This window comes from Nipponia nippon, unplaced genomic scaffold, assembly GCF_047370975.1.
Source record: "Nipponia nippon isolate SJK-2023a ecotype South Korea unplaced genomic scaffold, ASM4737097v1 scaffold_52, whole genome shotgun sequence".
In the NCBI taxonomy this organism is placed as follows: Eukaryota; Metazoa; Chordata; class Aves; order Pelecaniformes; family Threskiornithidae; genus Nipponia; species Nipponia nippon.
The window spans coordinates 148,432-173,586 of NW_028262372.1; the positions used below are offsets into that span (position 1 = coordinate 148,432).

Sequence of the window (25,155 nt, forward strand, 5' to 3'; positions counted from 1 at the left end):
CCACGACGGACCCAGGTATCCGGCCCCATAGCGGACACCGAGACACAGGGGGCTTCCAGCGCTCAGGGTTTAATGATGGGGAGCCCCAGAGTGAACCCAGGCATCCAACGACACCCTCAAGAGAGGACCCGGGCGTCCAGGAGACACCCCCCCCCCCCCGAAATGTGGGGGGACCCTGGCGTCCGGGGGCCGCCTCAGCCCTGGGGGTCACCCAGGGGGGCCGCGGGGGTCTCCTCGCCCTCCATCAGCTCCTTGTAGCGGCGCTTGAAGAAGCCCACCTGGGGGGGGGGGGGGGGGGTGAACCCGGGGTGGGGGAGGCCCCGCCCCCACCCCTTCGCGTGGGCGGGGCTCTGCCAAGCCCCGCCCCCTCACCTTGTAGAGCACCAGGGCCACCAGCCCCAGCAGGACCAGCCCCCCCACCGTGCCCCCCAGGATGAGGGGCAGCGGGTTGGGGGTCTCCAGGCGCTCCACCTCCGTCTGCACCTGGGGGAGAGGGCTGAGGGGGGACCCAGGCGTCCGGGACCCCCACCCACTGCCGCCCACGGACCCAAGCGTCCGGGACCCACACCCCACCCCATTGCCTCCCATGGACCCAGGCGTCCGGGACCCACACCCCACCCCATTGCCCCTCACGGACCCAGAGGTCTGGGACCCCCACCCCACCCGAATGCCCCCCATGGACTCAGGCGTCCGGGACCCCCACCCACCGCCTCCCACGGACCCAGGCGTCCGGGACCCCCATTGCCCCCCACAGACCCAGGCGTCCCGGCGCACCTGCAGCTGGAGTCCCCCCCCGGTGTTCCAGTAGCGCCCCACATCGTAGAAGACCTGGGCCCTGCTCTGCACGACCACCTTGGGCTGCTGGGTCTGGGGTGGGGGGAGACAGGGGACAGCCGTGGGGCAGCCGTGGGGCACGGGGGACGGCCATGGGACACCCCACCATCTTCCCCATCCCCGGGATGCCCTCGTCCCGGGGCGGCCGGCGGGGTGCCCCCCGCCCTGGCTGCCCCACGGCTGCCCCCTTACCGGCGCCAGCCAGCCCAGGGCCAGGCTCCCCCCAAGGCTGAACCCCAGCGCCCGGGGCGGCTCCAGCTCCTGGACCTGGCACTGCAGCTCCCGGCAGGCGGCCACGGCACAGTCCTGGGGGGCAGAGGGGGGTGAGGGGGGGCTGGGGCACCCCCGGCCCCACGCCCCTCGGGAGGCCGGCACTCACCAGCAAAGGCCGCTCCCGCAGCCGCTGGGGGACGTCGGGGACTCCCGGGTGCTCGGCCACCACCCGGCACTGCACCGGCTCCTGCTGGATGGGGCAGGCGGGGGGACCCAGTTCCGGGGACGCCCTCTCCGGGCTGCCCCCGCTTGGGGGTCACCCGTGGTTTGGGGGGCAGCTGCTCGGGGCCACCCTTGTTCTGGGCCGCAGCGGGGCAGGGGCCCTTACCTGGTCAGGGGTGACAGACACCTTGTCCCACAGCGGGGTCCCCCCCAGGGCCGTGGGGACCCAGAAGGTGACGTTGATGGGGAGGCCCCGCTGGCCCAAGATCTTCACCTGCCGCGGGGAGGGGGACGGTGGGGACGGGACCCCCGGCAAAACGGGGGACCCAGGCGTCCGGCATCGCCCTCCTCCCTCCCCCTCCCCTCACCTCGTAGTGGTGGCTGACGGGGACGCTGGTGGGGGCCCCCGCCTGGGTCGAGACGTTGACGTACTTGGTGGAGTCCGGGGCACTGGTGGGGACGAGAGGGGACATGGAGGGGGGCACGGGGGGGCGCACTGGGGACAGAGACAGGGGCTGGTGGCACGTTGGGGACCAGGGATGCTCGCGGTGGCACACTGGGACCAGGGACATGTCGCCAGTGGCATCTTGGGGATGAGGGACGTGGGGCTGGTGGCACGTTGGGGATGGGAACGTGGGGATGGCACAGTGGGGCTGCGGGACAGAGGGCTGGTGGCACGTTGGGAACATGGGGACGGGGGCAGGTGACACGGGTGGGGTGGCGGGTGACGCGGGGAGGTGGCATCCCCTACCTGGTGAGGACGAGGAAGACACCGTACTTCACCGGGATCTCGGCGCGCTGCCCCCGGCTGCCCGGTGCCTTGTTGTCACTGCGGCAGAGGGGTGTCATGCGGGTCACCTCACCCGCATTGCCTGCCCCCGCCCCGCACCCCTGTGCCCCCGTCCCTCACCTGCTGGCATTGGCCACCACCGCCAACACGTCCCCCAGCTCCGCGCCGTGGGGCACGTCCAGGGTGACGGTGAACACGACCTGTGGGACGGGACGCCCGGGCGTCACCCCTCAATCCAGCTCACGGCAACGTCCCCAAGCGCCCGAGTGGGCCGGGAGGACGCGAGGACGCCGGGCACCCCCCTACCTCGGTGCCGGGGCGGAAGATGGGGTGGTTGACAAGGCAGAGGGTCGTGCGCCGCGCTCCCTCCGCCGGCTCCGAGTTGCAGCGCAGGGACACGGACCTCCTGGAGGACTGAGAACGCCCCGGGGGGTGTCAGGGGTGGGGACGGGGGAGGGCAAGACAACTTGGGGGGGGGCAGGGGACGTCTGGAGGGGGGCTGGAGGCCAGATAGACTTCTGGGGGTCTAGAGGACATCTGGAGAGGGTTTAGGAGGCCACATGGAGTTCTGGGGGATCTTGAGGATGTCCAGAGGGGAGCTGGGCAGCCACACGAACTTGTAGATAGTCCCGAGGGCATCTGGAAGGGCTTTAGGAAGCCCGATGCGCTTCTGGAGGGTGTTGGGGGCTTCTGGGGAGACTTCTAGGCTCTGAAGGATTTTGGGGGGTTCGGGGTGTGGGGGGGTACCTGGAGCACCACGGCCTTGCGGTAGGAGAGGGCCTCGGCGTGCTGCAGCTGGACGGTGGCCCCGTACGAGTCCTCCCCACGGTTGCGGAGGGTGACGGTGATGTTCACCACGTCGGTCACCCCCACCACGACGGTCTCCAGCCTGGGGGGGGGACAGAGGGGGTGGGGGCAGGCGGGGGCGGACCCTGGTGCCTGCGGGTGTCCCCCTGACACGGGGAACGGGGCGGACCTACCCCGAGAAGTTGAAGGAGATCTGGAGGTCGTCAATGCAGATGTTGTCGGCACCGCAGTCCTTCTCAAAGGGCAGCTGAGGAGACGCCTCGTCCGTCCGTCCGTCCGTCCGTCTGTCCGTCCCCCACCGCCCGCTGTCTGTCTGCCCTTCCTCTCCTTCGTCCTCCCACCCCTCAGCCAGTCATCTGTCCATCTGCCCACCCACTCTGGCTCTCCTTGGTCCTTCCAACCCTCCTCAGGCATGGATGTCCTTCTGTCCATCTGTCCGTCCGTCCGTCCTTGTGTCCTTCCTTCCTCCCTCCCAACCTTCTCTCCTCCTGTCCCTCCGCCCTTCTGTCCTTCCTCCCTTCCCTCCATGCATCCGTCCTTCCTCCCTTCCTCCCATCCTCCTTTGGGTCCTCCCACCCAGCCATCCCACCTCCCTCTGTCTGTGGATCCATCTCTCCTTCCTTCCTCCCTCTTCTCCTTCTGTCCATCCCACCTCTCCTTCTAACCCCACAGCCATCTCTCCTTCCTTCCTCTTCTCCTTCTGTCCATCCCGCTTCTTCTTCCATCTCTCCATCCTTCCTTCTTTTCTTCCATCCGTCTCTCCATCCATCTGTCCGTCCATCCATCCGTTATCCATCCATTCCACCTCTCCTTCCTTCCTTCCTTCCTTCCTTCCTTCCTTCCTTCCTTCCTTCCTTCCTTCCTTCCTTCCTTCCTTCCTTCCTTCCCTCCCTCCACCCACCCTTCCATCCCACCTCTCCTGCCATCCCTCCATAACCCCCAACCCTACGCCCCACCACCGCTCCCTCTCAACGCTGCCACCGTGGGATGCCCCCCAGCCCCTACCGTGCCTATGGCCACCATCTCCGAGTCCTCACTCAAGGCTGGCCGCAGGCCCCCGGCCACCGTGATGGGGTCCCCCGTGGCATCGTAGGTGAGGCGCAGCACCAGGGGAGTCAGCGTGTCCCGTGGGCACCCCTGCCCGGCACAGAGAGACGACCGTGTCCCCCAGCCTGGTGCCATGGCGGGGGCGACCCCCAGACCACCCCGCCGGGGCCCTTCCCAACACCCACCGTAAAGGCGATGGCGAAGGTCTCGCACTTCTGTCCGACGCCCAGTTGCAGGGTCCCGTTACGGACGCCGGCACTGCCGGCAAAGACGGCCCGGGCCATTGCCCGGCCGGGGTCCAGGGCCGCCTGGTACCGGAGGGTGGTGGAAAGTTGTCTGCCTGCGGGGAAAGGGAGGGGAAGGTGGGTGGTCGGGGTCTCTGGCAGCCCTCCAGGATGGTGGGAAAGGGGGAGATGGAGAGCCAGCTGGATTTTGGAGGGCCTTGAGGACGTCAGGAGGTGGTTTAGAACGCCACATGGACTCGTGGGGGATTTGCAGGACAGCTGGAGGGGGCACTGGGCGGCCAGATGGATTTCTCAGGGGTGCTGGGGACATCTGGATGTGGTTTGGGGATCTTGAGGACATGTGGAGCAGCTCTGGGAGGCCAGACAGGCTTTTGGTGGGTCTAGAGGACATCTGGCGGGGATTTAGGAGGCCACGGGTCCTGGGGGATACCTGGAGAGGCTTTGGGAGGACAGGTGGACTTCTGGGGGTCTTGAGAACACGGGGAGGGGGCTGGGGGGGTCCATGTACACTTCTGGGGGGTCTTGGGGACACCTGCAGATGCTTTGGGGGTCCAGATGGACATCTGGGAGGTCTCACCAAAGTTATCAGGGGTTTTCTTGGTACTAAGGAAGCAGATCTCAGCCTTGGCCACTTCCTCCTTGAGCGCTTCCTCCTCCTGGCAGTCAAAGGCGGCCGCGGGGATCTCCTGGGGCTTGAAAGCCACCGTCACGCGGACCTTGAGCAGTGGCTGGGACCTGGCGGTGACAAGCAGAGGAGGGTTGGTGGCGGCCACTGCGTCCTCCAGGCCATGCAATTCCCCAGGTGGGTCCCCCGGGCACACCTGAGCAGCAGGACCTGTCCCTGCGCGCCCACAGCCACGTCCGGCAGCCTGTCCCCCGTCAAGTCCTGGCCACCGCTGATGGCCTGGCCAAAATAGCGTGGCCCGCTGGAGAACCGGGCACCTGAGATGCGCTGGGGGAGACAGAGGCACTCGAGTGGGTGAGACAGCTCTGGCACCCAAGATGTTCCCAGCCCAAGATCTTCAGGAGCTGGAGCGTCTCCAGCATCCAGGACATCTTGGGCACCTGGAGCGTCTCCAGCACGCAAGATGTCTTCAGCACCCAAGCTGTGTCCAGCACCCAGCACCTCTCCACCACCCAAGATGCCTCCACCACCCAGCACCTCTCCACCACCCAACATGCCTCCAGCACCTAGGACATCTCCAGCACCCAGAACATCTCCAGCAGCCAAGATGCCTCCACCACCCAAGACATCTCCAGCATCCAAGGTTTCTTCAGCACCCACGATGACCCCACCACCTGGGACCTCTCTGTCACCCAGCAGGCACCCATGACCTGGGACATCCCCACCCGCAGGACCGGGGGGGTCTCACCTGGCTGTACTGGGAGCTGATGCCACCCTTTTTCCCACGGAAGACGTAGACGGCCCCCTGCTCCTCATCCTCCAGCGGGGCCCCCACGGCCACGTCGGGCCACCGGTCCCCGTCGACGTCCCCCAGGCGAGCCAGGCTGGCCCCAAAGCGCCCCAAGGGGTGCCCGGGCTGTCCCTGCAGCATCTGCTCGCACCGCAGCCGCCTGCCCTGGGGGGGACGAGGCGCTGGGTGCCCCCTCTGCCCACCCTGGGGCGAGGTGGGGTGGGGTGGGGGTCTCCTACCTTCGGCCTCAGGGTGCAGACGGCCACGCGGCCCCCGCTGCCGGCCCCGTAGAACATGGGGGCCCCCACCAGCACCACCTCGGTCGAGCGGTCCCCGTCAGTGTCCAGGGCGCACAGGGATGCCCCGAAGTAGGAGCCCACCTGTGGGGAGAAGCGGCCATGGGGCTGGCTGGGGCATTCCCCCACCCTGGAAACCCCCTGTCCCCTCCCCGCCATTACCTGCGGCCCCGTGGCATCGGCCAGCAGCTCCCAGGCAGCCCGGGGGCCACGGCGGCGGAAGAGGAGGAGGCGGCCAACGTGCTGGTAGCGGGGGGCCCCCAGCGCCAGTGCCGGGCTGCCCTCCAGGGACAGGGACTCGGCCGCGTAGCCTGGTCACAGCGGGGGTCAGTGGGGGACCCTCCTGGGGGTGCCAGCGGCCCCAGGAGCCATGCGGGGAAGCTGATGTCCCCGGGAACTCATGGGGGCACCACCGTCCCCAGGATGCTCATTAGGGTGCCAACATCTCCAGGACCTCACGGGGGCACCAACATCCCAAAGTCTCTTGTGGAGATGTTGATGTCCCCTGCACCTCATGGGGACACCAACATCCCCCAGATCCTCATGGGGACACCAATGTCCCCAGGAACATTGTGAGGACATTGAGGTCCCCAGGACTCTCACGGGGACATTCGCAAGGACCTGACATCCCCAAGACACTTGTGAGGATGCCGATGTCCCCAGCACGGTCATGGGGAGCCTTGCCAGGGCCTGATGTCCCCAGGAACCTCGTGGGAACCCAATGTCCCCAGCCCCACATGGGGACATTCATGAGGACACTGACATCCCCAAGACCCGTGAAGATGCTGATGTCCCCCTGATCCTGACAGGGACGTGGACTTCTCCCCACAACCCCCGTGAGGCTGCTGACATGTCCCTGCCACCCTCCAGGGGACACTGACATCCCCAGGACCCTCACAGAGGACACCACCATCCCCAGAACCCTGGCGGGGACCTGTCCGTCCCCATCCCAGGCAGCCCTTACCCAAGTAGGCATCGTTCATGTCCCCGCCGGCTCGGGACATGTTGACGAAGGTCTTCTCCCCACTCTCGCCGTAGACAAAGACCCCTCCGGACCAGTCGTAGGCGCCCACCGCTCCCAGTACGGGCCCCTCCTGCACCAGTAAAGATGGGGAGGGGGAGAGGAGTCAGTCCTGCCCCAGGGACACCCCATGGGCGTGGGGACGGTCTCGGGTGGCCGGGGGACACTTACGGGGGTGAGCAGGGCGCTGAAGCCCTCCTGGGCCATCTCCAGCTGGAAGGAGCTGCTGTGGGCGGACTGGGTGCCTGGGGGAGGCGGGGGTGAGCGGGGGCACCGGCTGCCCCTCGGCCACCCTCCAGCTGCCCCCCGGCCCCCAGGTACCCTCGATGGCAAAGATCTTCTCCTGCAGCTGGTTCTGGATGCCCTGCAGGGCATCAAAGTTGTCCACCCGGAAGACGTGGTCCTCGCTGGGTTGAGAGGCGATGGTGTGGAGCTCTTCTATGGCAGCTGGATTCGTGAAGGCGCTGCCCACCTGTGGTTGGAGAAGGATGGCCAGATGGAGGGATGGAGAGGTGTGGGGAGGGGAGGGAGGAAGGATGGATGGACGGGCGTTTGGAGAGGGAGGGATGGACGGACATGAATAGAATGGATGGAGATGGATGGGTGGGTGGATGGAGATGTTTGGGCACGGGTGGATGGATGGCCAAGTTTGGAGATGTTTGGAGATGGACAGAGGTGCTTGTAGATGGATGGCTGGAGATGTTTGGAGATGATGGATAGATAGATGGATAAGTTTGAGAGAGATGAATGGAGATATTTGGGGAAGGATGGACAAAGGGAAGTTTGGAGATGAACGGAGGTGCTTGTAGATGGACAGATGGCTGGACATGTTTGGAAATGGATGGCTGGAGATGTTTGGAAATGGATGGATGGACGAATGGCTGTGTTTAAAAAGGGCTGGATGGTTGAATGGATGGAGACGTCTGGAGATGGATGAACAAATGGATGTCTGGATGGACAGATGTCTTTGGGATGGCTAATTGCTTGGGGGTGGATGGCTTTGGGCATGCAGGTCCCTCACCCCAATGGCATAGCGAGTGACTCCCATCTTGTCGGCCAACGGGATGACTTCTGAGTACTCCATGTTGTCATCATACTTCTCCCCGTCTGTGATCACAATGAGGATCTTGTTGGCATCTTTTCGCGCCCCTTTGCTAGGGGTGAACATGTCCATCCTGTGCCAGGGAAGGAGGATGCAAAGGATGAGGGTTGCCCCTTCACCCCATGGCGGGTGGGAGGGGGGTCACGGGTGCTAGAGGTTGGCGGGGAGGGGGACAGGACTCACAGGACTGTCCAGATGGCAGTGGCAGTGCGGGTGGTTTCCCGGAGCTGCGACACCTGATTCAGCAGCGCGATGGGGTCACGGGACCTCCGGAAGGCGTTGAAGTCAAAGTGGTTCAAGATGACATAGGAGAACTGGGTGAGAGCAAACTGGGGGGGGGACAGGGGAGGGACCACATGGGGACACACCGGTGGGGACACAACCACCATGGTAGCAACCACCCAAAATGCCACCCCATTGCCAAGAGGGAAGAGCAGCTCAAAACATCACCCGTTGCGAGGAGCCACATGCAACTTCAAGAGAGACAACCCCCTGAGATGACACCCCCTTGCAAACAGCCATTTGTGGGGTCACTGCCGGCAGCTGGGCGGGTGGTACCTGCGTGTTGGTGCCCTTGAAGCGCTTCATCACCTCTGCGATGAAGGTCTTCATTGTCAAGAACTCAGAGGGTCTGATGCTGCCCGAGCCGTCGATGAGCAGCACCACATCGGAGAAGCGCTTGGGACACTCTGAGGGAGGACACAGAGACGGCCCCACGGTCAACCGGGCCAGGATGTCCCCAACACATCCCTCCCCCAGTGACCCCCATACCTGGTTGGGCCTCTGGGATGCGCTGGAGCTGCTGGAGGTTGGTGTCAAGGAGGACGCAGAAGCCATTGAGGTGGATGTTCTTCCCGCAGGCTTGGGGCACCGTGGGGCCACACGCCTGGGTTGGGGGGGGACCCAAAATCAGAAGAGCCCAGGATGGAGGGATGGGGGGTGATACCCAGGGCACCACCAGGGGTGGCCACATTTGGGGGGGGCAGTCCCCTTGATATCACCCCAGAAAGACAAGTTTTGGGTGCAATCTCCTTGATATCACCCAGATGAGCCGATTTTGGGGTGCAACGCCCTTGATGTCACCCCAGAAAGACCAGTTTTGGGGTGCAACCTCCTTGATATCATCCCCAAAGGGCCAAATTTGGATGCAATCTCCATGGCTTCACCCCAGACTGGCCGATTTCAGGGTGCAACCCCCCCCCCCATTGCCCAGATTGGCCCAATTTTGGTTCAAATCCCATCACCCCCCAACCCTCACCCAAGCCCCACACCGTACTCACCAGGGCCCCAGTGTCCCCAGTGGCCAGCGCTAACCCCAGGGATGTGTTGACGGCCTCTGGGGGTCCTAGGGAGAGATGGCGTGAGACCATCTTCCTCCTCCCCGGGGACCCAAAACATCCAGTTTTGGAGGGGGTGGCGGCGGAGGGGCTCACCGGTGATGGGGACCTCCTGGCACTTCCCCGAGCGGTACCGACATCGGTAAATCATCCCCATCTGGTTGACGGAGCCACGTTGCAATGGGGCACCCACGAGGACTCTGTCGGGGTGGGGGAAAGGGGGTGGGGGGGAGGTTTCGGGGGGTCCCCTCCCCAACCCTGGGGTGTGCCCCTCCCCACCTTACCCGCCATCGTCGGTGGTGCCAAAATGGGCCACGGTCTGCCCGAAAGCCCCTCTGGCGTCTCCGTGAAAGACCATCACCGTCTCCACATCCACCCCAGAGCCGCGGCAGGAGGTCAGCACTGGGCGGGGGGGCACAGAGAACCCAGGCGTCTGGGTGCCACTCCCCACTCCCCCCCCAGGGGACCCAGGCATCCGGGTGCCACCCCCCACCCCCCCACCCCCCCCCGAGGGGACCCAGGCGTCCAGGCACCCACCTGCCCCCAGGCAGGCGAGCAGAGCCCGGGGCTCCATTTCGCATCAGGAGCCAGGAGAGGATGACGGGAGCAGGGGCCAAAGCAGAAGTTAGGGTTCTGGGGTGGGAGGGGAAGGAAGGGGTGTGGGGCGGGGAGTGGGGAGCGGGCCAGGAATTTGGGAGGAAAAAGATAAAAATGGGGGGGAAAGAGAGAGATCATGAAATGGGGGAGAAAAGGGCAAAGGAGGAGAAAGGATGGGAGAGGAAAGATGGCTGGGGTACAGCCACACGGCACACACAGCTGGATGGGGTACAGCTGCACAGCACACAGCTGGATGGGGTACGGCTGGATGGTGCACAGAGCTGGAGGGGTACAGCCAGATGGTGCACAGCTGGGTGGGGTACAGCCACGCAGTGCACACAGGTGGATGGGGTACAGCCAGACGGTGCACAGCAACTGGATGGGGTACAGCCACGCAGTGCATACAGGTGGATGGGGTACAGCCAGACGGTGCACAACTGGATGGGGTACAGCCACAGGGTGGGGGTTACCCAGTGCTGGGGTGCGGCTGGCTGGGGGTCACCCCTACCCGTCCACTTTCACAACCCCACCAGCTGCCGCCGGCCCCTTGCACAACAGCGGTGACCTCGAGGTGATGTCAACTTCCCATCCCTGTCCCTGATGGGGATGTGAGACCATCCTCCACCCCAGAAGGAGTCGCCATCTGGGCCGCCGCAACCTCCTTCCTGCGGTGACGGTGCTTCCCCCTACCATGGGGGTGGAGGCAGGGTGCAATGAGGCAGGCGGAGGTGTCCGCCCATCCATCCATCCATCTCCAAACTTCTCTATCCATCTGTCAGTCCCCAGACATAGCCAAACATCTCTATCCATCCCCAAAATCTCCATCCATCCATCAACCCCAAAACATATCCATCCATCCATCCATCCATCTATCCTTCCATCCCTAAACATCTCCATCCATCCATCCTCAAACGTCTCCATCCATCCATCCCCAACATCTCCATCTATACATCCACCCACCCACCCCAAAACATCTCCACATCTCCCTTCATCCATCCATCCATCCATCCATCCATCCATCCATCCATCCATCAATCCATCCCTTCCTCCACCTCCCCACAGACCCCAGCCAGCAGCCCCCCACCATGGTGCACCCCCAGAGACCTCTCCAGCCCTCTGGTCCACCGAGGGTCACTGATGGATGGGGACAAGGCTGTCACCAGACGCTGCTTTGGAGGTGAGTCACAGCCACCCGCCAACATCTGACTCCATCCTCCCACAGGGGTTTCTCAACCGTCTGCCTTGTCACCCCCAAACGCCCCTGGTGACGCACAGCCATTGCCCAGCGTCCCACCCCAGCCTTCAATCAGCATTGAGGAACCATGGCTGACCCACCTGGGGTGGAGAAGAGGCTTTTGGGGGTCTTCCTCCATTGACCCATGGCCATTGGCCAACGTCTTGTCCCACCCTCTGACCGGCATCACCTGGGTCCACATGGCCCTTTGTGGTTGACCCGCACATGGTGGAGAAGAGGCTTCTTGAAGAAGACATGGAGGTGCTGGGGACTGTTGGCAAGACGAATCCCTTGGAGTGACATGGGGTATCATGGGGTGGGTTTGGGGACAGGATTCGGGTGATGGGATGGGGTCAAGCACTCAGGGGGTGGGGCAGGACATGGCAGCATCTGCAAGGGCCTGGGGGTCACACCGGGATGGTGGCCATGAGCCATTTGGCATCAGAGAGATGAGGCCACATCCCAAGGTGACACCAGGATGGTGGCCACCAACCATTCAGCATCACAGGGACATCACCGTGTCCCAAGGTGACACCGTGATAATGGTTATTGAGTCTATATGGCCACCCTACAAGTGCTATAGGGTCTGTGCAGCCCCTCCCCACTCCTAGAGGGTCTATAGGGTCACCCTGCAAGTGCTATAGGGTCCATAGGGACACCCTACAAGTACTATAGGGTCTATGCAGCCCCTCCCCGCTCCTACAGAGCCTATAGACCCTCCCACAAGCGCTATAGGGCCCCCTGGCCACTCCCAGTACCCTCCAGTGCCTCCCAGTACCCCGCCCGCGCTCACGCCTCCCTCCCTCCCCCGCCGCGAGCGAAGGGGGAGGGGCTACGCAAATAAAACCTGACGTCACCGTCCCCACGGGGTGGGTGCTACCCAGCGGCACTTGCGGCGGGGGGAGGGGCCGGGCAGCCCTCGGACGTGGTAAGGGGGGGAGGGGCGGCCCCGGGCGCCGGGGTCCCCGGTTGGGGGAGGGCTGGTCCCCAGGCGCCCGGGTCCCACCTCACCCCCCACCCCCCCACCCCCCCCCGCAGCCCCATGGCGGCCGTGGGGGCCCTGGCGCTGGCCCGCTGGCCCCGGTTGGTGGCCGTTGGCCGCCCCCTGCATGTTGGGCCACCGTCCTGGGCCGGCCACAACCGCTGGTCCAAGGTGAAGAACGTCAAGGGTCCACGCGACATGGCCCGCAGCCGCCTCTTCCAACGTCTCAGCCTGATGCTGCGCACCGCCGCCCGCGGTAGGGACCCACCGGATCCCCATCCCCACCCAGATCCCTGGCACGGTGGTCCCTAGGCTGGTGGGATCCCAGCGGCTCTCCTGGGGCTGGTGGGATCCCAGCGGGTCTTCTCAGATCTCCCCCACCCTGGATCCCGGGGCGGGGGAGGGAGCGTCTCATCCCCAGTGCCCCCAGGATCGTGCAGCCCACCAGGATCCTGGAGGTCCCTCAGCCCCCACAGATCTCCCCCAGGATCTCTCCACCCCGCAGATCCCCCCAGGTTCCCTGGGATCGCAGAAGTGTCTCCACCCCCCAGGTCCCTGGGATACCAGGCATCTCTCAGCCCCACGTTCTCCAGGATCTTGTGGGGCTCTCCAGGATCCTAGAAGTCCTTCTGCCCCACAGACCCTCCCAGATCCCCCAGGATCTCCCCGTCCCACAAACACCCCCTGCCCAGATCCTCTGGGATTTGGGGAGGGTCTCCCCAGCCCCACCTAATCCCACCCGCACCCCCTCTCCCCACAGAGGGGGGCCCAGACCCAGCGCTCAACGGCCAGTTGGCCAACGTGGTGGAGCAGTGCCGGGCGAAGAACATGCCCAAGGCCTCCATCGAGGCAGCCATCCGTGGCGCGGTAGGTCCTGGGGGATTTGGGGGGGGAGGGGGCAGGGGGATCGAGCCCTCCAAGTTCAGGGGGGATCCCTGAGCACCCCCTGCCCCAGGAGAGATCGGCAGCGGCAGCAGCCCGGCTGCTCTACGAAGCCCGTGGCCCCGGTGGCTCAGCTCTTCTGCTGGAGGTCCTCACTGACAACCCTCGGCGGAGCCAGCAAGATGTCCGGCTCATTCTCACCCGTCACGGGTCAGTCCGAGGGGGACCCAGGCGTCCGGGGCCGAGAACCCAGGCGTCCGGGGCTGAGTCGGGTGTGGGTGCCCACAGGGGAATGATGGCCGAGGGGGCACGACACGGCTTTGAGCAGAAAGGGGTGGTGCGCGTGGGGCCACGGGACCGTCAGGGCCACCTGGTCTCTCTGGAGGCAGCGCTGGAGGCAGCGCTGGAGGGCGGGGCCGAGGACGTCTGCCCGGACGAGGAGGAGGAGGAAGAAGAGGAGCCAGCACTGAAGGTGGGTGAGGAGGGTGGTGGGCTGGTAGACGCTGGGTTTGGCTGGTTTTGGAGTGGATGGGGTGGTCCTCTTGGTGCCCCGACTGCTCTTGGCCGTTCCCTGGTCACTGCTGGCCGTTTCTGACCATCCAAGACCATCCGTGATCACCATGGGTTGTCCCAACCACTTTTGGCCATTCCCTGGTCACTGTTAGCCATTTCTGACCATCCAAGACTATCCATCACCACCATTGGTTGTCCCAAACCGCTCTTGGCCATTCCCCAAGCACTCTCAGCCATTACCCGAGTACTCTTTGCCACTTCCGACCATCCAAGACCATCCTGGACCACCGCTGACCATCCCCAATCACTCCTGGTTATTTCCTGACTGCTCTTGGCCATTCCTTCCCCATTGAGGACCATCCCTGACCACCACTGGTTGTCCCCAGCACTCTTGACTGTATGCAACCACTCTCAGCCGTCCCTTGGCCATCTCTGACTGCCCTTGGCTGCCCTTGGCCACTCCTTGACCATCCCCGACCACCCTTGGCCATGCCTTGATCATCCCCAACCACCCATCCCTGACAGCTCCCGGCCACACCTTGACCATCCCCAACAGCTCCTGCCCACTCCTTGACCGCCCCCAACTGCCCTTGGCCATTCGCTGACTGTCCCCGACTGCCCTTGGCTGTCCCTTGACCATCCCCAACCACCCTTGGCCATTCCCCACAGTTCATCTGCGAGACTTCAGCCCTGCGGACCGTGCGAGAGCGTCTGGAGGCCTCGGGGCTGTGCCCACTCTCAGCTGCCATCGAATACTTGCCCCGGGACCGGGTGACGCTGCCAGAGGGGACGCGGGAGCAGGCGGAGCGCCTCCTCCAGGCCCTCAGCGACTGCCCCGACATCGTCCGCCTCTACCACAACATCCAATAGGAGATGGGGGGGGGAGCATGGCCCCACCAATTGGAGGTCATGTCACTTCCCCCCCATATCTTGTCTCCATCCCCATGATGACAATAAAACCCTGTTTTGACCATGGATCCACCTCCTCCACGGGAGACCACCACCCCAGTGAGCTTCATTAGCATAGCCCTGCCCATCCTTTAGGCAGAAGGGCGTGGCCAAGGGGAGGGCTGGGAGAACCCAGGCGTCCAGTAGTGAGGTCCCAGCCCTTCATCCCCGTGCCCCCCCCCCCAACAAACATGGCAGCAACGGAGGGCAGGGTTGTTTATTTGGGGGACAGGGACAGGGGGTCACTCGTCGGAGCCGGTGGGGCTGCCAAGGAAGACGTCAGCGTAGGTGAAGACTGGGGTGGCCCCTTCTTCGTCTTCCTCCTCTTCATCATCCTCATCGTCGTCGTCGTCATCATCCTCCTCCTCCTCCTCTTCTTCCTCCTCCTCCTCAGGGTGGAGGAAGGCCCCAGCCTCGCTCTGGAGGAGCCGGCGGACAGTGGGATGGGTGAGGCCGAAGAAGTCAGCGCCGGCGCCAGGGACTGGTGGCATTGCCCGGGGCCGCCCCCCAGCCTCCCCCAGGGCCTGGAGGAGCCGGCCATGGCAGACATCGGGCGTAGGGCCCACCAGCACCCTCCCAGGCTCATCCTCGGACACAATCTCACAGCGGGGACCAGCCACGATCCGGCAGGTGTACAGGCAGCGGCGGGCCGGCCGGCGGGTGCTGGCGAAGAGGCGGGTACTATGGAAGCCCAGGGGCAAGATGGCTCCCGGCCCCACGCCACCAACACCCAGGCTGTGCACTGTCAGAGGCCCCAATGCCAAGGGCAGCGTCAACGCCCCACCGCGCCGGCGGGGGGGTGGCCTCAAGATGGCTGCCGGTGGCCCAGCTGGGCTGGAGGTGTCCTCAGGTGATCTTAAGATGGCCACCGGCGGCGTGTCCAGCTTGGGGCCACCTCTGGGTCCGTTTGGCCTCAAGTCATCTCTTGGGCTGTCCCGCAGCCCCGTTGGCCTCAAGCCATCTCTTGACTCATCTCTTGGGCCATCTCTTGGCCCTGGTGTCCTTGAACTGTCTCTCGGCCCATCTCTTGACCCACTGGACCTTGATCCATCTCCTAGACCGTCTCTTGAGCCGGCTGGCCTCACCCCGTCTCTTGACCCAACCAGCCTTGACCCATCCCTTGAGCCAGTTGGCCTTGACTCATCTCTTGGTCCATCTCTTGGCCCAGTTGGCCTTGACTCATCTCTTGGCCCATCTCTTGACCCAGTTGACCGCGCCCCATCCCTCGCTCCATCTCTTGACCCAGTTGGCCTCGACCCATCTCTCCCTCCATCTCTTGCTCCAGTTGACCGCCCCCCATCTTTCCCTCCATCTCTTGACCCGTCGGCCCGGGATCCACCGCGGCGAGGCCGGCGGCCGGTGACTTCACCAGGGACCTCCTCAGGGCCAGCCATTGCCCGGAGTTGGAGGAGCCGGGTGAGGAGGAAGCGGCGCTCGTCCCGCGCCCGTAGGCACTTGGCCTCCAGCCGGGCCACCTCATCGCAGAGCGCCCCGTTCTCGAACACCAGCGCCCGCGCTGCCCGCCGCAGCCGGCTGTACTTCAGGCGGTACCGCTCCGCCGGGCGTTGCCGCGGCCCCTTCGGCATCCTGCCTGCCCAATTAACCCCAACGAGTAATTAATTCATTAATTAATCAGCCGCGCTCGGGTCTCGCAGCGGGTTCGGCTGGCGAGAAATTAATTGCAACCCTTCTCCGTTGCCACGTTGATTGCAATTATTGCAACGGGTTTCAGACCTGCAATGGATGCCGTGAATTGCAATTAATACAGTGGGTTGCGATTAATTCAATGGGTTGCGATTAATTCGATGGGTTGCAATTAATTCAAGGGGTTGCAATTAATGCCATGGGTCAATGATGCGCATTGCAGTGATTGCAATGAATTGTAATTATTGCAGTGGGTTGCAATTAACACAAAGAATTGCCATTATTGCAATAAGTTGCAATTAAAGAGCCGGACTGCAATTAACGCGATCGCGATTAATGCACAGTTGCAATCATTATTAAACTGATGGCCGCTGGTTTTAATTGCAGTGTTAATTGCAGCCCCTACGATTGCAGTCGCCGCTGCCATTAATTGCACCGCCAGTTACCCCGCTGCCTGGCTGCCCCCCTCCCCCAGCCCCTCCGACTGGGGTGAAATCCGGCAATTTGAGGTGCGCCGGCGCAGGGACTCACCCGGCGCGCGGAGGGGACCCAAGCGGCCGGGAAGGAGGAAGAGGAAGGGGGGGGGAGGGACAGGAAGAGGAAGAGGAGGGTGGGGGAGGGAGGGGAGGGGAGGGGAGGGAGAAAGCCCTGACAGAATTGGGGGGAGGGGCGAGGGGGAGGGGCAGGGGGGACCCAGGCGTCCAGGGGGACCCAGGTGTCTGGGACCTAGGGGACCCAGGCGTCCGAGGGGACCCAAGCAGCCGAGCCATAGGGGACCCAGGCGTCCGGGACGTAGGGGACCCAGGTGTCCAGGGGGACGCAGGCGTCCGAGGGGACCCAAGCGTCCGAGGGGACCCAGGCGTCCGGGGGGACACAGGCATCTGAGCCATAGGGGACCCAGATGTCCGAGGGGACCCAAGCGTCCGAGGGGACCCAAGCGTCTGGGGGGACCCAGGCATCCAGGGGGACCCAAGCGTCCGGGGGGACCCAGGCGTCTGGGGCGACCCAGGTGCCCGGGGGGACCCAGGCGTCCGAGGGGACCCAGGCGTCCGGGGACACACAGGCATCTGAGCCATAGGGGACCCAGATGTCCGAGGGGACCCAAGCGTCCGGGGGGACCCAAGCGTCCGGGGGGACCCAGGCATCCAAGGGGACCCAGGCGTCCGGGGGGACCCAAGCGTCCGGGGGGACCCAGGTGTCCGGGGGGACGCAGGCGTCTGAGCCATAGAGGACCCAGGCGTTCGGCCCTGAGCTTCCCCCTCTCCCCCACCCGCCGTGTGACGCGTGCGGTGACGTGACCGCTGACACGCGTGACGCTGCTGGGGAGGGGAGGGGGGCGTTCTCCCAGCAGCCCCCGTGGCCGGCGCCGCCAAGGGGCCCCACCCCCACCCCGCTTCTGGGCCCCCACCCCAATCCCACCCCCACCCCCCTCCGACCCCCCGACCCCTGACCCCTGACCTCCAACCCCAAGGTGGGGGGACGGCGCTGCGGCCGAGGACAATGGAGGTGAGCAGGGGGACGGGGATGGGATCTGCCCCCTATGGGGGCTATGGGGTGGGATCTGCCCCCCCGTAGGGGGGCTGGGGGGGGGTGCCCCCCCCCAGGGGCACATGCATGTGGCAGGCGTGTGACACGTGCCACCCCATGACACGGTGCACCCTGTCCACCCCCCCTCCAGGACGAGTCCCTGTCAGTCCCCGACTTTCTGGAGGACGGTGACAGCAACGGGCCCTTCCCGCTGGAGGACCCCGAGGCCACCAGGTAGGGATGGGGAGCGGGATGGGGACACAGGGACGGGGGCACGGGGATGGGGACAGGGACACGGGGATACGGACATGACGAAATGGGACTGAGGACAGGGTCGGGTCACAGAGACAAGGATGGGGACACAGGGGATGAGGACATGGGTCCCTTGTGCCCTGGGGTGACCCCAGTCATTGGAGACGTCCCCAGGGCCACCACGTTGTCCCCAAGGTGATGTCCTACCTCCCAGGGTCTCCCTCACCCCACGACCACTGGCCCCATGTCCTAGGGTCTCCCCATCCCCAAGATGATGTCCCCAAGATGATGCCCCCAACACCAATGTCCTTCACCCCAAAACCAACGTCCCCAGTGTCTCCCCCCACCCTGGGGCCATGTCCCCACGGGTGCCACCACCAGCCAACCCCATTTTCCTCCACAGCTCCCCACTGCTGCCGTCAGAACCAGCCACCGCCGCCGAGCTGCTGCCAGGTGAGTCCTCGCTGTCATGTCAGTGGTGCAGGTTGGGGAAACCGAGGCATGGGTGACCCCCGCTGCCCCCCCTTCCTTGCAGGTGAGGAGGAGGAAGAAGAGGCTGAAGATGGCAGCGGGGAGGCCACCCCGCGTCCCTACCGCTGTGGTGAGTGCGGCAAAGCCTTCGCCCAGAGCTCCAACCTCCTGAAGCACCGGCGAGTGCACACGGGCGAGCGGCCCTACCGCTGCGGGGAATGCGGCAAGGCTTTCGGCTGGAGCTCGTCCCTGCTGGAGCACCGCAAGGGCCATGCTGGGGCCAAGCCCCACGCCTGTGGCGAGTGCGGCAAAGCCTTCAGCCGAGGGTCCACCCTCCTGGAGCACCAGCGGACCCACACCGGCGAGAAACCCTTCCGCTGTGGACAGTGCGGCGCCCGCTTCAGCCAGAGCTCTACCTTGGTCCACCACCGGCGGACACACACCGGCGAGCGGCCCTACGGCTGCCCTGAATGCGGCCGGGCTTTCGGTCGTAAGTCCACCCTGGCCACCCACCGGCGGACCCACACCGGCGAGCGACCCTACGGCTGCCCTGAATGCAGCCGTCGCTTCGCCGTCAGCTCCGACTTGGCCAAGCACCGGCGGGGGGCTCACGGCGGGCACCGGTGCCGGGACTGCGGCGAGCAGTTCCCCCGGCCAGCAGCATTGGCGGGACACCGGAAGAAACATCATGGCGGTGACGGCAAGGATCAGGGTGACGCTGCCGAGGACCGCGATGGTGATGACCGTGATGACGACCGGCCGCACCGCTGCGAGGAGTGCGGCCAGGCCTTCCGGCATGGTGGCACCTTGCTCCTCCACCGTCAGACCCACGCTGGTGCCTTCGCCTGCCCACTCTGCCCTGAGCGTTTTGAGGGCAGCGCCCAGCTGGCCCGGCACCGCCGGCGACGGCACGGTCCGGTAGCCAAGCCCTACCGCTGTGAGGCTTGCGGCAAAGCCTATGCCCAGCCAGCCGGCCTGCGGCACCACCAGCCGGAGCAGCCGCTGGGATGTCCCCACTGCGGAGCCGCCTTCCTCTGGAGCTGCCGGTTGGCCCGGCACCTCCGGGCTTGCCGGCCGCCTGCCAAGCCCTACAAGTGCCCGGAGTGCGGCAAAGCCTTCGGGCAGAGCTCCAAGCTGCTCCGGCACCAGGTGACCCACACTGGCGAGAAACCCTACAAGTGCCCCGAGTGCGGCAAGATCTTCAGCCAGAGCTCTAACCTGGCTGAGCACCGGCGGACCCACGGGGCGGGCGAGCGGCACTTCTGCCCGCTCTGTGGCAAGGGCTTCGCCCTCGGCTCCTACTTGGCCAAGCACCGGTTGACCCACACCGGCGAGCGGCCCTACCGCTGCACCGAGTGCGGGAAGGCGTTCCGGCAGAGCTCCAACCTCATCCAGCACCAGCGGACCCACACCGGCGAGCGACCCTACACCTGTGGGCTCTGCGGCAAGAGCTTCTGCCAAAACTCCCACCTGGCCAAGCACCGGCGCACCCACACCGGTGAGCGGCCCTACCGCTGTGGGGATTGCGGCAAGAGCTTCCGGCAGAGCGCCAACCTCCTGGAGCACCGGCACACCCACACCGGCGAGCGGCCCTACCGCTGCGCCCAGTGCGGCAAGACCTTCGGGTGGAGCTCGGCTTTCAGCAAGCACCAGCGCACCCACCTCGCCTGAGACCGCCATCGACCCAGGCTGGGGTGCCTCGGTGTGGACCAGGTCCGTCAGCGTGCCCCGAGGCCATGGCTTCGTCTTGGAGGACCATCCCAGGATCCCTTGTCTTGACCCGAGGTCCATCATTGTGCCCAAGGTCGTGGCTTCATCTTGGAGGGCCATTCTGGGATCCCTCGTTTTGACCCAGGTGCATCGTGGTGCCCTGAGGCCATGGCTTCATCTCAGAGGACTGTTTGGGGATCCCTCATCTTGACCGAGGTCCATCAAGGCCATGGCTTTGTCTTGGAGGACCATCCTGGGATCCCTCATCTTGACCGAGGTCCATCATGGTGCCCCAAGGCCATGACTTCATCTCAGAGGACCACCCCGAGATCCTCATCCTGGCCCAGAACCACATCTCCATCTTGGAGGACGACCCTGGGATCCCCATCCTGCCCCAGGTCCATCATGACACCCCGAGGCCATGGCTTCCTCTTGGAAGACCGTTCCAAGATCCATTATGGTCCATGTCTCCATCTTGGAGAACCATCTTGTCCTCGCCCAACTCCTTCATCCTGCCCCAAAGCCATGTCCCCAGCCCGGGGAGCATCCCCAGGCCCCTGTCCCACCTCCATGTCCCCACCCCACCTCCCCATGACCCCCCCATCTCTCCCCCCCCAGAAGGGACCCAGGCGTCAATAAATAGTAGTGAACGCTGCTGCTGTGGTTCATGACTGGGGGTTACTGGGAGCACTGGGTGAGATTTCAGGGGGCACTGGGAGCAGTGGGGATGGGTTTAGGAGGGCACTGGGGGGGATGCCGGCAGCACTGGGAGGGACTATGAGAGGCACTGGGAGCACTGGTGGAGGTTGGAGGGGCACTGGGAGCAGTGGGGAGGTATTCGGGGGACGCTGGGGAGTACTGGGAGCACTGGGGTGGCTTTGGGAGACACTAGGAGTTACTGGGAGCACTGGGCAGGATTTCAGGGGGCACTGGGAGCACTGGGGAGGGATTGGGGGGGCCCTGGGGTTACTGGGAGCACTGGGAGGCATTGCAAGGGGCACTGGAGGGTTAATAGAGGGATTTGGGGTGGCACTGGGAGCACTGGGAAGGGATGGGGGGGGGGCATTGGGTGTACTGGGAGCACTGGTAGGGACCGCAAGGGGCAATGAAGGGTTAATGGGGGAATTTGGGATGGCACTGGGAGCAGTGGGTGGGATTTGGGGGGCTCTGGGAGCACTGGGAGGGGATTTGGGGGTTACTGGGAGCACTGGGAGGGACTGGGGGGGCACTGGGGGGTTACAGGGAGCCTTCACATGTTCCCAGGGGCCACGCGTGTCCCTTTACACGTGCCCTGAGGACACACATGTCACTTTACATGCGCACGCGGGACACGCGTGTCCCTTCACGTGCTCCCAGGGGACACGTGTCCTTTTACATGTGCAGGGACCACACATGTCCCTTCGTATGCGCCCTGAGGACACACGCGTCCCTTTACACATGCCCTGAGAACACGTGTGTGCCTTTGCATGTGTGCAGGGGCCACGTGTGTCCCTTCACACGTACACAGGGGACATGCACGTCCCTTTACATGTTCCCAAGACCACGTGTGTCCCTTACGTGTTCCCAGGGCCATGTGTGTTCTGAACGTATTCCTAGGGGCCACGGATGTCCCTTCACGTGTTCCCAAGGGACACGCGTGTGCTTGGCGTGTCCCCGGGAGCCTTTGCGGCAGGAAGCGCCGCTCTCCTGCCACCATTGTCCGGAACGGGCAAAGCACCGCCGTTTCGGGTCGAAAAACACCCGGATTGGGCCTGTGGGCGCCGGGGCGCTGCCGTAGCGCTCGCGGGGACGGGGTGAGGCTCCCCCCCCCCCCCCGGGGGTTGGGGTGAAAAAAGGGGAAAATGGGTCGATCGCTTGGGTTGGGGCTGGGGGAGGAGTTAACTAGTGGAGGGGGGAGCGTTTTGGGGTGAAAAAGGGGGAAAATGGGAGGGTTGCTCTCAGGTGGGGGGTTGTAAAATTAACTCATTGTGGGGATTGTGTTTTGGGGGGAAATAGGGTTGATTCCTCCCGGGTGGGGGGGGTGCGGAATTAACTCGTTGTGGGGATTGTGTTTTGAGGTAAAAAGGGGGAAAATGGGCGGATTGCTCTCAGATGAGGGGATGCAAAATTAACTCATTGTGGGGATAATGCTTTGGGGTGAAAAAGGGCAAAACCGGGCTGATTGATCCTGGAAATTGAGATGCGGGATTATCTAATGGGGGGGTATTTTGGGATGAAAAAGGGTGAAAGCAGGCTGATTACTCCCAGGTGTGGGGGTTGCCAAATTAACCAACGGCAGGGGGGTGCATTTTGGGGGAAAACTGTCTGATTTCGGTGAAAAGCATTGGGCGGACGCTGGGGTTTTTTTTCATTTATTGCCTTTTTTCCCCTGTTTTCTCCTGCTGCCCGCAGCCACCACGATGGAGCCGGGTGAGGAGTCGTGTCCTCCCCAGGACCGGGGTGACGGGGACGTCCCCACAGAGCCCTGTGCAGGTGAGGGGGGGGACATGGGGACGAGCCCGGTGGGTGGCCAGAAGAGCACCTGGGAGATGGTCTTTTGGGGGGAAAAAAATGGGAAAATGGGGAAAATGTGAGCCAGGAGATGGTCTTCTGCTGGGAATACTCATCCATGGCAGAGAAAACGGTGGCCAGGAGATGTTCTCCTGCTTGGCTGGAAAAATATTGCCCAGGAGATGGTCTTCTGCTGGGAATAGTCCTCCGTGGTGGAGAAAATGCCATGTGGGAGATGTTCTCCTGCATGGCATAACCCTCCGTGGTTGCACAGTGACCCACCAGATGTTCCTCTCCCCTCTCCCAGCTGTCGCGGCGCCGGCCCGCAGCGGTGGTCGCCCACGTGGCTTCATCAACCTGCTGGGCCTCCTGGAGGGCGGCAGGACGCCGCCGAAGCCCTACCGCTGCACTGAGTGCGGGAAGACCTTCGGGCAGAGCTCCAACCTGATTGAGCACCAGCGGACCCACACGGGCGAGCGACCCTTCACCTGCGGCCAATGCGAGAAGAGCTTCAGCCGGAGCTCCACCTTGGCTGAGCACCTCCGGACCCACACCGGCGAGAAGCCCTACGCCTGCCCCATCTGCGCCCGCGCCTTCAGCCGCAGCTCCACCTTGACCGAGCATCGCCGCACCCACACCGGCGAGACGCCCTACGCCTGCCCCGAGTGCGGGAAGACCTTCGGACGGACCTCCAACCTGGTCAAGCATCTCCGGACCCACACCGGGGAGAAACCCTACGGCTGCGGGCGCTGCGGGAAGACCTTCAGCCTCAGCTCCAACCTGGTCAAGCACGAGAGGACCCACACGGGGGAGAAGCCCTTCTCCTGCGGGCAATGTGGGAAGCGCTTCAAGAAGAAGACTCACTTGGCATCCCACCAACGGACCCACACCGGCGAGCGGCCCTACCGGTGCGGGGAGTGCGGGAAGGCCTTCGGGCAGAGCTCCACGCTCATCGAGCACCAGAGGACCCACACGGGCGAGCGACCCTTCCGCTGCGGCGCCTGCGGCAAGAGCTTCTGCGTCAGCTCCAACCTGGTCAAGCACCAACGCATCCACACCGGCGAGAAGCCCTATGGCTGCGGGCACTGTGGCAAGCGCTTCCGCTACAAGCCCCAGTTCACCCGTCACCTGAAGGTCCACCCCGATGGGGACCCGGCGTGTGGCCCGTAGGTTGCCTGGAGATGGATGGGGGACGCTCAGCAGGACGGGATGGGCACCAGCATCTCCGTGGTGGGGTCCATCATCACGGCATCCCCGTTAGGACCTAACGAAGGAGCCTGGTAGCACGGCACGGTGTCCACCACGCTATGGTTGAACTTGGTGCGTGGCTTCCGGTGCTGCTTGGAGGTGGATTGAGGACACTTTGGGGACTCAACAGGACCAGACGGGGTGGTGGCATCTCCATGCCATGGTCCTTCATGGTGGCAGCCTCGTTAGGGCCTAACGAAGGAGCGTGGCACCTGGTGGCCCTCAGCACCACACCATGACCACCAGGCTACGTCTGAACCCAAACCGTGGACCTTGGAGCCGCTTTGGGGACACTCTAGGGACTCACTGGGACAGGACAGAGCGCCAACATCTCCATGGCGTGGTCTGTCGTCGCAGCATCCTCGTTAAGAGCTAATGAAGGAGCACGGCACATCGTGGCGTGGTGTCCACCACGGCTGAACCTGGCGTGTGGCTCCTGGTGCCCCCTGGAGAGGGACTGGGGACCCTCTGGGGACTCAGCAGGACCAGACGGGGTGGTGGCATCTCCATGCCGTGCTCCATCATGGTGGCAGCCTCGTTAGGGCGTTAACGAAGGCACGTGGCGCCTGGTGGGCCATGTCCTGGCACCGTCACCACCACGCTGAACCCCACCCTGGGGACGCCCCAGGCTGGAGCGGGGGGGTGGCCTCCGCGTGCCGCGGTCCCTCGTTGTGGCACCCTCGTTAGCGCCGAGAGGGCGGCAATAAAGGATCTGGAGTGCCACTGCGGGGCGGGGTGGCCGTGGGGGGGGCACTGGGAGGACACGGGATGGACTGGGGGTCTCGGGGGGGCACTGGGACACTGGGAGACACTGGGGGGAACTGAGGGACACTGGGAAGGAACTGGGAGACACTGGAAGCACTGCGGGGGGGGGCTGGAGGACACTGGGAGGACTCTGGATGGACTGGGAGATGCTGGGGAGCACTGGGAGGGACACTGGGAGACACTGTGGGAGCACTGGGCAGCACCGGGAGGGACTGGAGGGCTCTGGGGAACACTGGAGGGGGTCACTGGGAGGATTGGGACGACACTGGATGGACTGGGAGACACTGGGGGGCACTGGGAGGGACACTGGGAGACGCTGGGGCGATACTGGGGGGGAACTGGGGACGCTGGATACACTGGGGGAGCCCTGGAGACACGGGGGGAGCCACTGAGAGGGCACTGGGGGTACTGGAAGCACTGGGGGACACTGGTGTGAGACTGGAGGGTACTGGGGTGTCATTGGGGGACACCGGAGGGGCACTGGGGGGCACTGGGAGATGCTGGGGGACACTGGGAGACACTGGGGGGAACTAGGGGAGAACTGGGGGACACCGGGAAGGCAC

At 64.6% G+C, this 25,155-nt stretch overlaps 5 protein-coding genes across 8 annotated transcripts; 3 read left to right on the top strand and 2 right to left on the bottom strand.

Moving 5' to 3' along the window:
- Window positions 1-43: 43 nt before the first annotated feature.
- LOC104015329 (integrin alpha-X) lies at window positions 44-9,948 on the bottom strand. 2 transcript variants are annotated; one of them, XM_087735070.1, is made up of 30 exons: window positions 9,867-9,948; window positions 9,614-9,731; window positions 9,426-9,529; window positions 9,273-9,337; window positions 8,764-8,878; window positions 8,551-8,681; window positions 8,176-8,321; window positions 7,912-8,065; window positions 7,212-7,362; window positions 7,062-7,135; window positions 6,834-6,963; window positions 6,032-6,180; window positions 5,813-5,953; window positions 5,532-5,738; window positions 4,980-5,110; window positions 4,736-4,893; window positions 4,099-4,253; window positions 3,872-4,003; window positions 3,040-3,113; window positions 2,807-2,948; window positions 2,366-2,473; window positions 2,180-2,259; window positions 2,021-2,098; window positions 1,638-1,719; window positions 1,436-1,543; window positions 1,214-1,294; window positions 1,027-1,140; window positions 775-867; window positions 373-483; window positions 44-278 (listed from the first exon to the last, which is right to left on the bottom strand). In XM_087735070.1, exons 1-30 carry the CDS (start codon window positions 9,901-9,903, stop codon window positions 195-197), a joined length of 3,453 nt encoding a protein of 1,150 aa, XP_087591196.1. In that variant the 5' UTR covers window positions 9,904-9,948; the 3' UTR covers window positions 44-194. The 2 variants fall into 2 exon arrangements, with proteins under 2 accessions (XP_087591196.1, XP_087591195.1); XM_087735069.1 differs by having other exon boundaries at window positions 1,214-1,297.
- Window positions 9,949-12,024: 2,076 nt separating this feature from the next.
- Window positions 12,025-14,512, top strand: TACO1 (translational activator of cytochrome c oxidase I). 2 transcript variants are annotated; one of them, XM_087735201.1, is made up of 6 exons: window positions 12,025-12,088; window positions 12,199-12,398; window positions 12,903-13,009; window positions 13,098-13,234; window positions 13,313-13,496; window positions 14,207-14,512. In XM_087735201.1, exons 2-6 carry the CDS (start codon window positions 12,203-12,205, stop codon window positions 14,405-14,407), a joined length of 825 nt encoding a protein of 274 aa, XP_087591327.1. In that variant the 5' UTR covers window positions 12,025-12,088; window positions 12,199-12,202; the 3' UTR covers window positions 14,408-14,512. The 2 variants fall into 2 exon arrangements, with proteins under 2 accessions (XP_087591327.1, XP_087591326.1); XM_087735200.1 differs by having other exon boundaries at window positions 13,098-13,496.
- On the top strand, window positions 14,425-20,734 carry LOC104015332 (uncharacterized). Of its 2 annotated transcripts, XM_087735104.1 has the most exons (5): window positions 14,425-14,545; window positions 16,517-16,638; window positions 17,808-17,890; window positions 18,312-18,361; window positions 18,444-20,734. In XM_087735104.1, the coding sequence occupies exons 1-5, from the start codon at window positions 14,425-14,427 to the stop codon at window positions 20,048-20,050; spliced, it is 1,983 nt and encodes a 660-aa protein (XP_087591230.1). In that variant the 3' UTR covers window positions 20,051-20,734. The 2 variants fall into 2 exon arrangements, with proteins under 2 accessions (XP_087591230.1, XP_087591232.1); XM_087735106.1 differs by lacking the exons at window positions 14,425-14,545; window positions 16,517-16,638 and adding an exon at window positions 16,762-17,635.
- Window positions 14,688-16,681, bottom strand: TBRG1 (transforming growth factor beta regulator 1). The gene is made up of 2 exons (XM_087735129.1): window positions 16,661-16,681; window positions 14,688-16,076 (listed from the first exon to the last, which is right to left on the bottom strand). The coding sequence occupies exon 2, from the start codon at window positions 16,069-16,071 to the stop codon at window positions 14,728-14,730; it is 1,344 nt and encodes a 447-aa protein (XP_087591255.1). The 5' UTR covers window positions 16,072-16,076; window positions 16,661-16,681; the 3' UTR covers window positions 14,688-14,727.
- Window positions 20,735-21,765: 1,031 nt separating the features above from the next.
- Window positions 21,766-24,550, top strand: LOC148051835 (uncharacterized). Its single transcript, XM_087735199.1, has 3 exons — window positions 21,766-21,882; window positions 22,481-22,561; window positions 22,887-24,550. The coding sequence occupies exons 2-3, from the start codon at window positions 22,489-22,491 to the stop codon at window positions 23,747-23,749; spliced, it is 936 nt and encodes a 311-aa protein (XP_087591325.1). The 5' UTR covers window positions 21,766-21,882; window positions 22,481-22,488; the 3' UTR covers window positions 23,750-24,550.
- Window positions 24,551-25,155: the final 605 nt, after the last annotated feature.

Bases quoted from the DNA above. Each gene is read 5' to 3' on its own strand.
- LOC104015329 (XM_087735069.1), bottom strand. From the start codon at position 9,903: ATGGAGCCCCGGGCTCTGCTCGCCTGCCTGGGGGCAG. The intron at 3,114-3,871 runs GTAGGGGCTGGG...GCGTCTCCTCAG, and splicing joins AGATGGTGGCCATAGGCACG to CTGCCCTTTGAGAAGGACTG. The intron at 2,474-2,806 runs GTACCCCCCCAC...GGGCGTTCTCAG, and splicing joins GCAAGGCCGTGGTGCTCCAG to TCCTCCAGGAGGTCCGTGTC.
- TACO1 (XM_087735200.1), top strand. From the start codon at position 12,203: ATGGCGGCCGTGGGGGCCCTGGCGCTGGCCCGCTGGCCCCGGTTGGTG. The intron at 12,399-12,902 runs GTAGGGACCCAC...CTCTCCCCACAG, and splicing joins GCTGCGCACCGCCGCCCGCG to AGGGGGGCCCAGACCCAGCG. The intron at 13,497-14,206 runs GTGGGTGAGGAG...CATTCCCCACAG, and splicing joins AAGAGGAGCCAGCACTGAAG to TTCATCTGCGAGACTTCAGC.
- LOC104015332 (XM_087735104.1), top strand. From the start codon at position 14,425: ATGGCCCCACCAATTGGAGGTCATGTCACTTCCCCCCCATATCTTGTC. The intron at 16,639-17,807 runs GTGCGCCGGCGC...CCCCCCCTCCAG, and splicing joins GTGAAATCCGGCAATTTGAG to GACGAGTCCCTGTCAGTCCC. The intron at 17,891-18,311 runs GTAGGGATGGGG...TTTCCTCCACAG, and splicing joins GAGGACCCCGAGGCCACCAG to CTCCCCACTGCTGCCGTCAG.
- TBRG1 (XM_087735129.1), bottom strand. From the start codon at position 16,071: ATGCCGAAGGGGCCGCGGCAACGCCCGGCGGAGCGGTACCGCCTGAAG.
- LOC148051835 (XM_087735199.1), top strand. From the start codon at position 22,489: ATGGAGCCGGGTGAGGAGTCGTGTCCTCCCCAGGACCGGGGTGACGGG. The intron at 22,562-22,886 runs GTGAGGGGGGGG...CCCCTCTCCCAG, and splicing joins CCCCACAGAGCCCTGTGCAG to CTGTCGCGGCGCCGGCCCGC.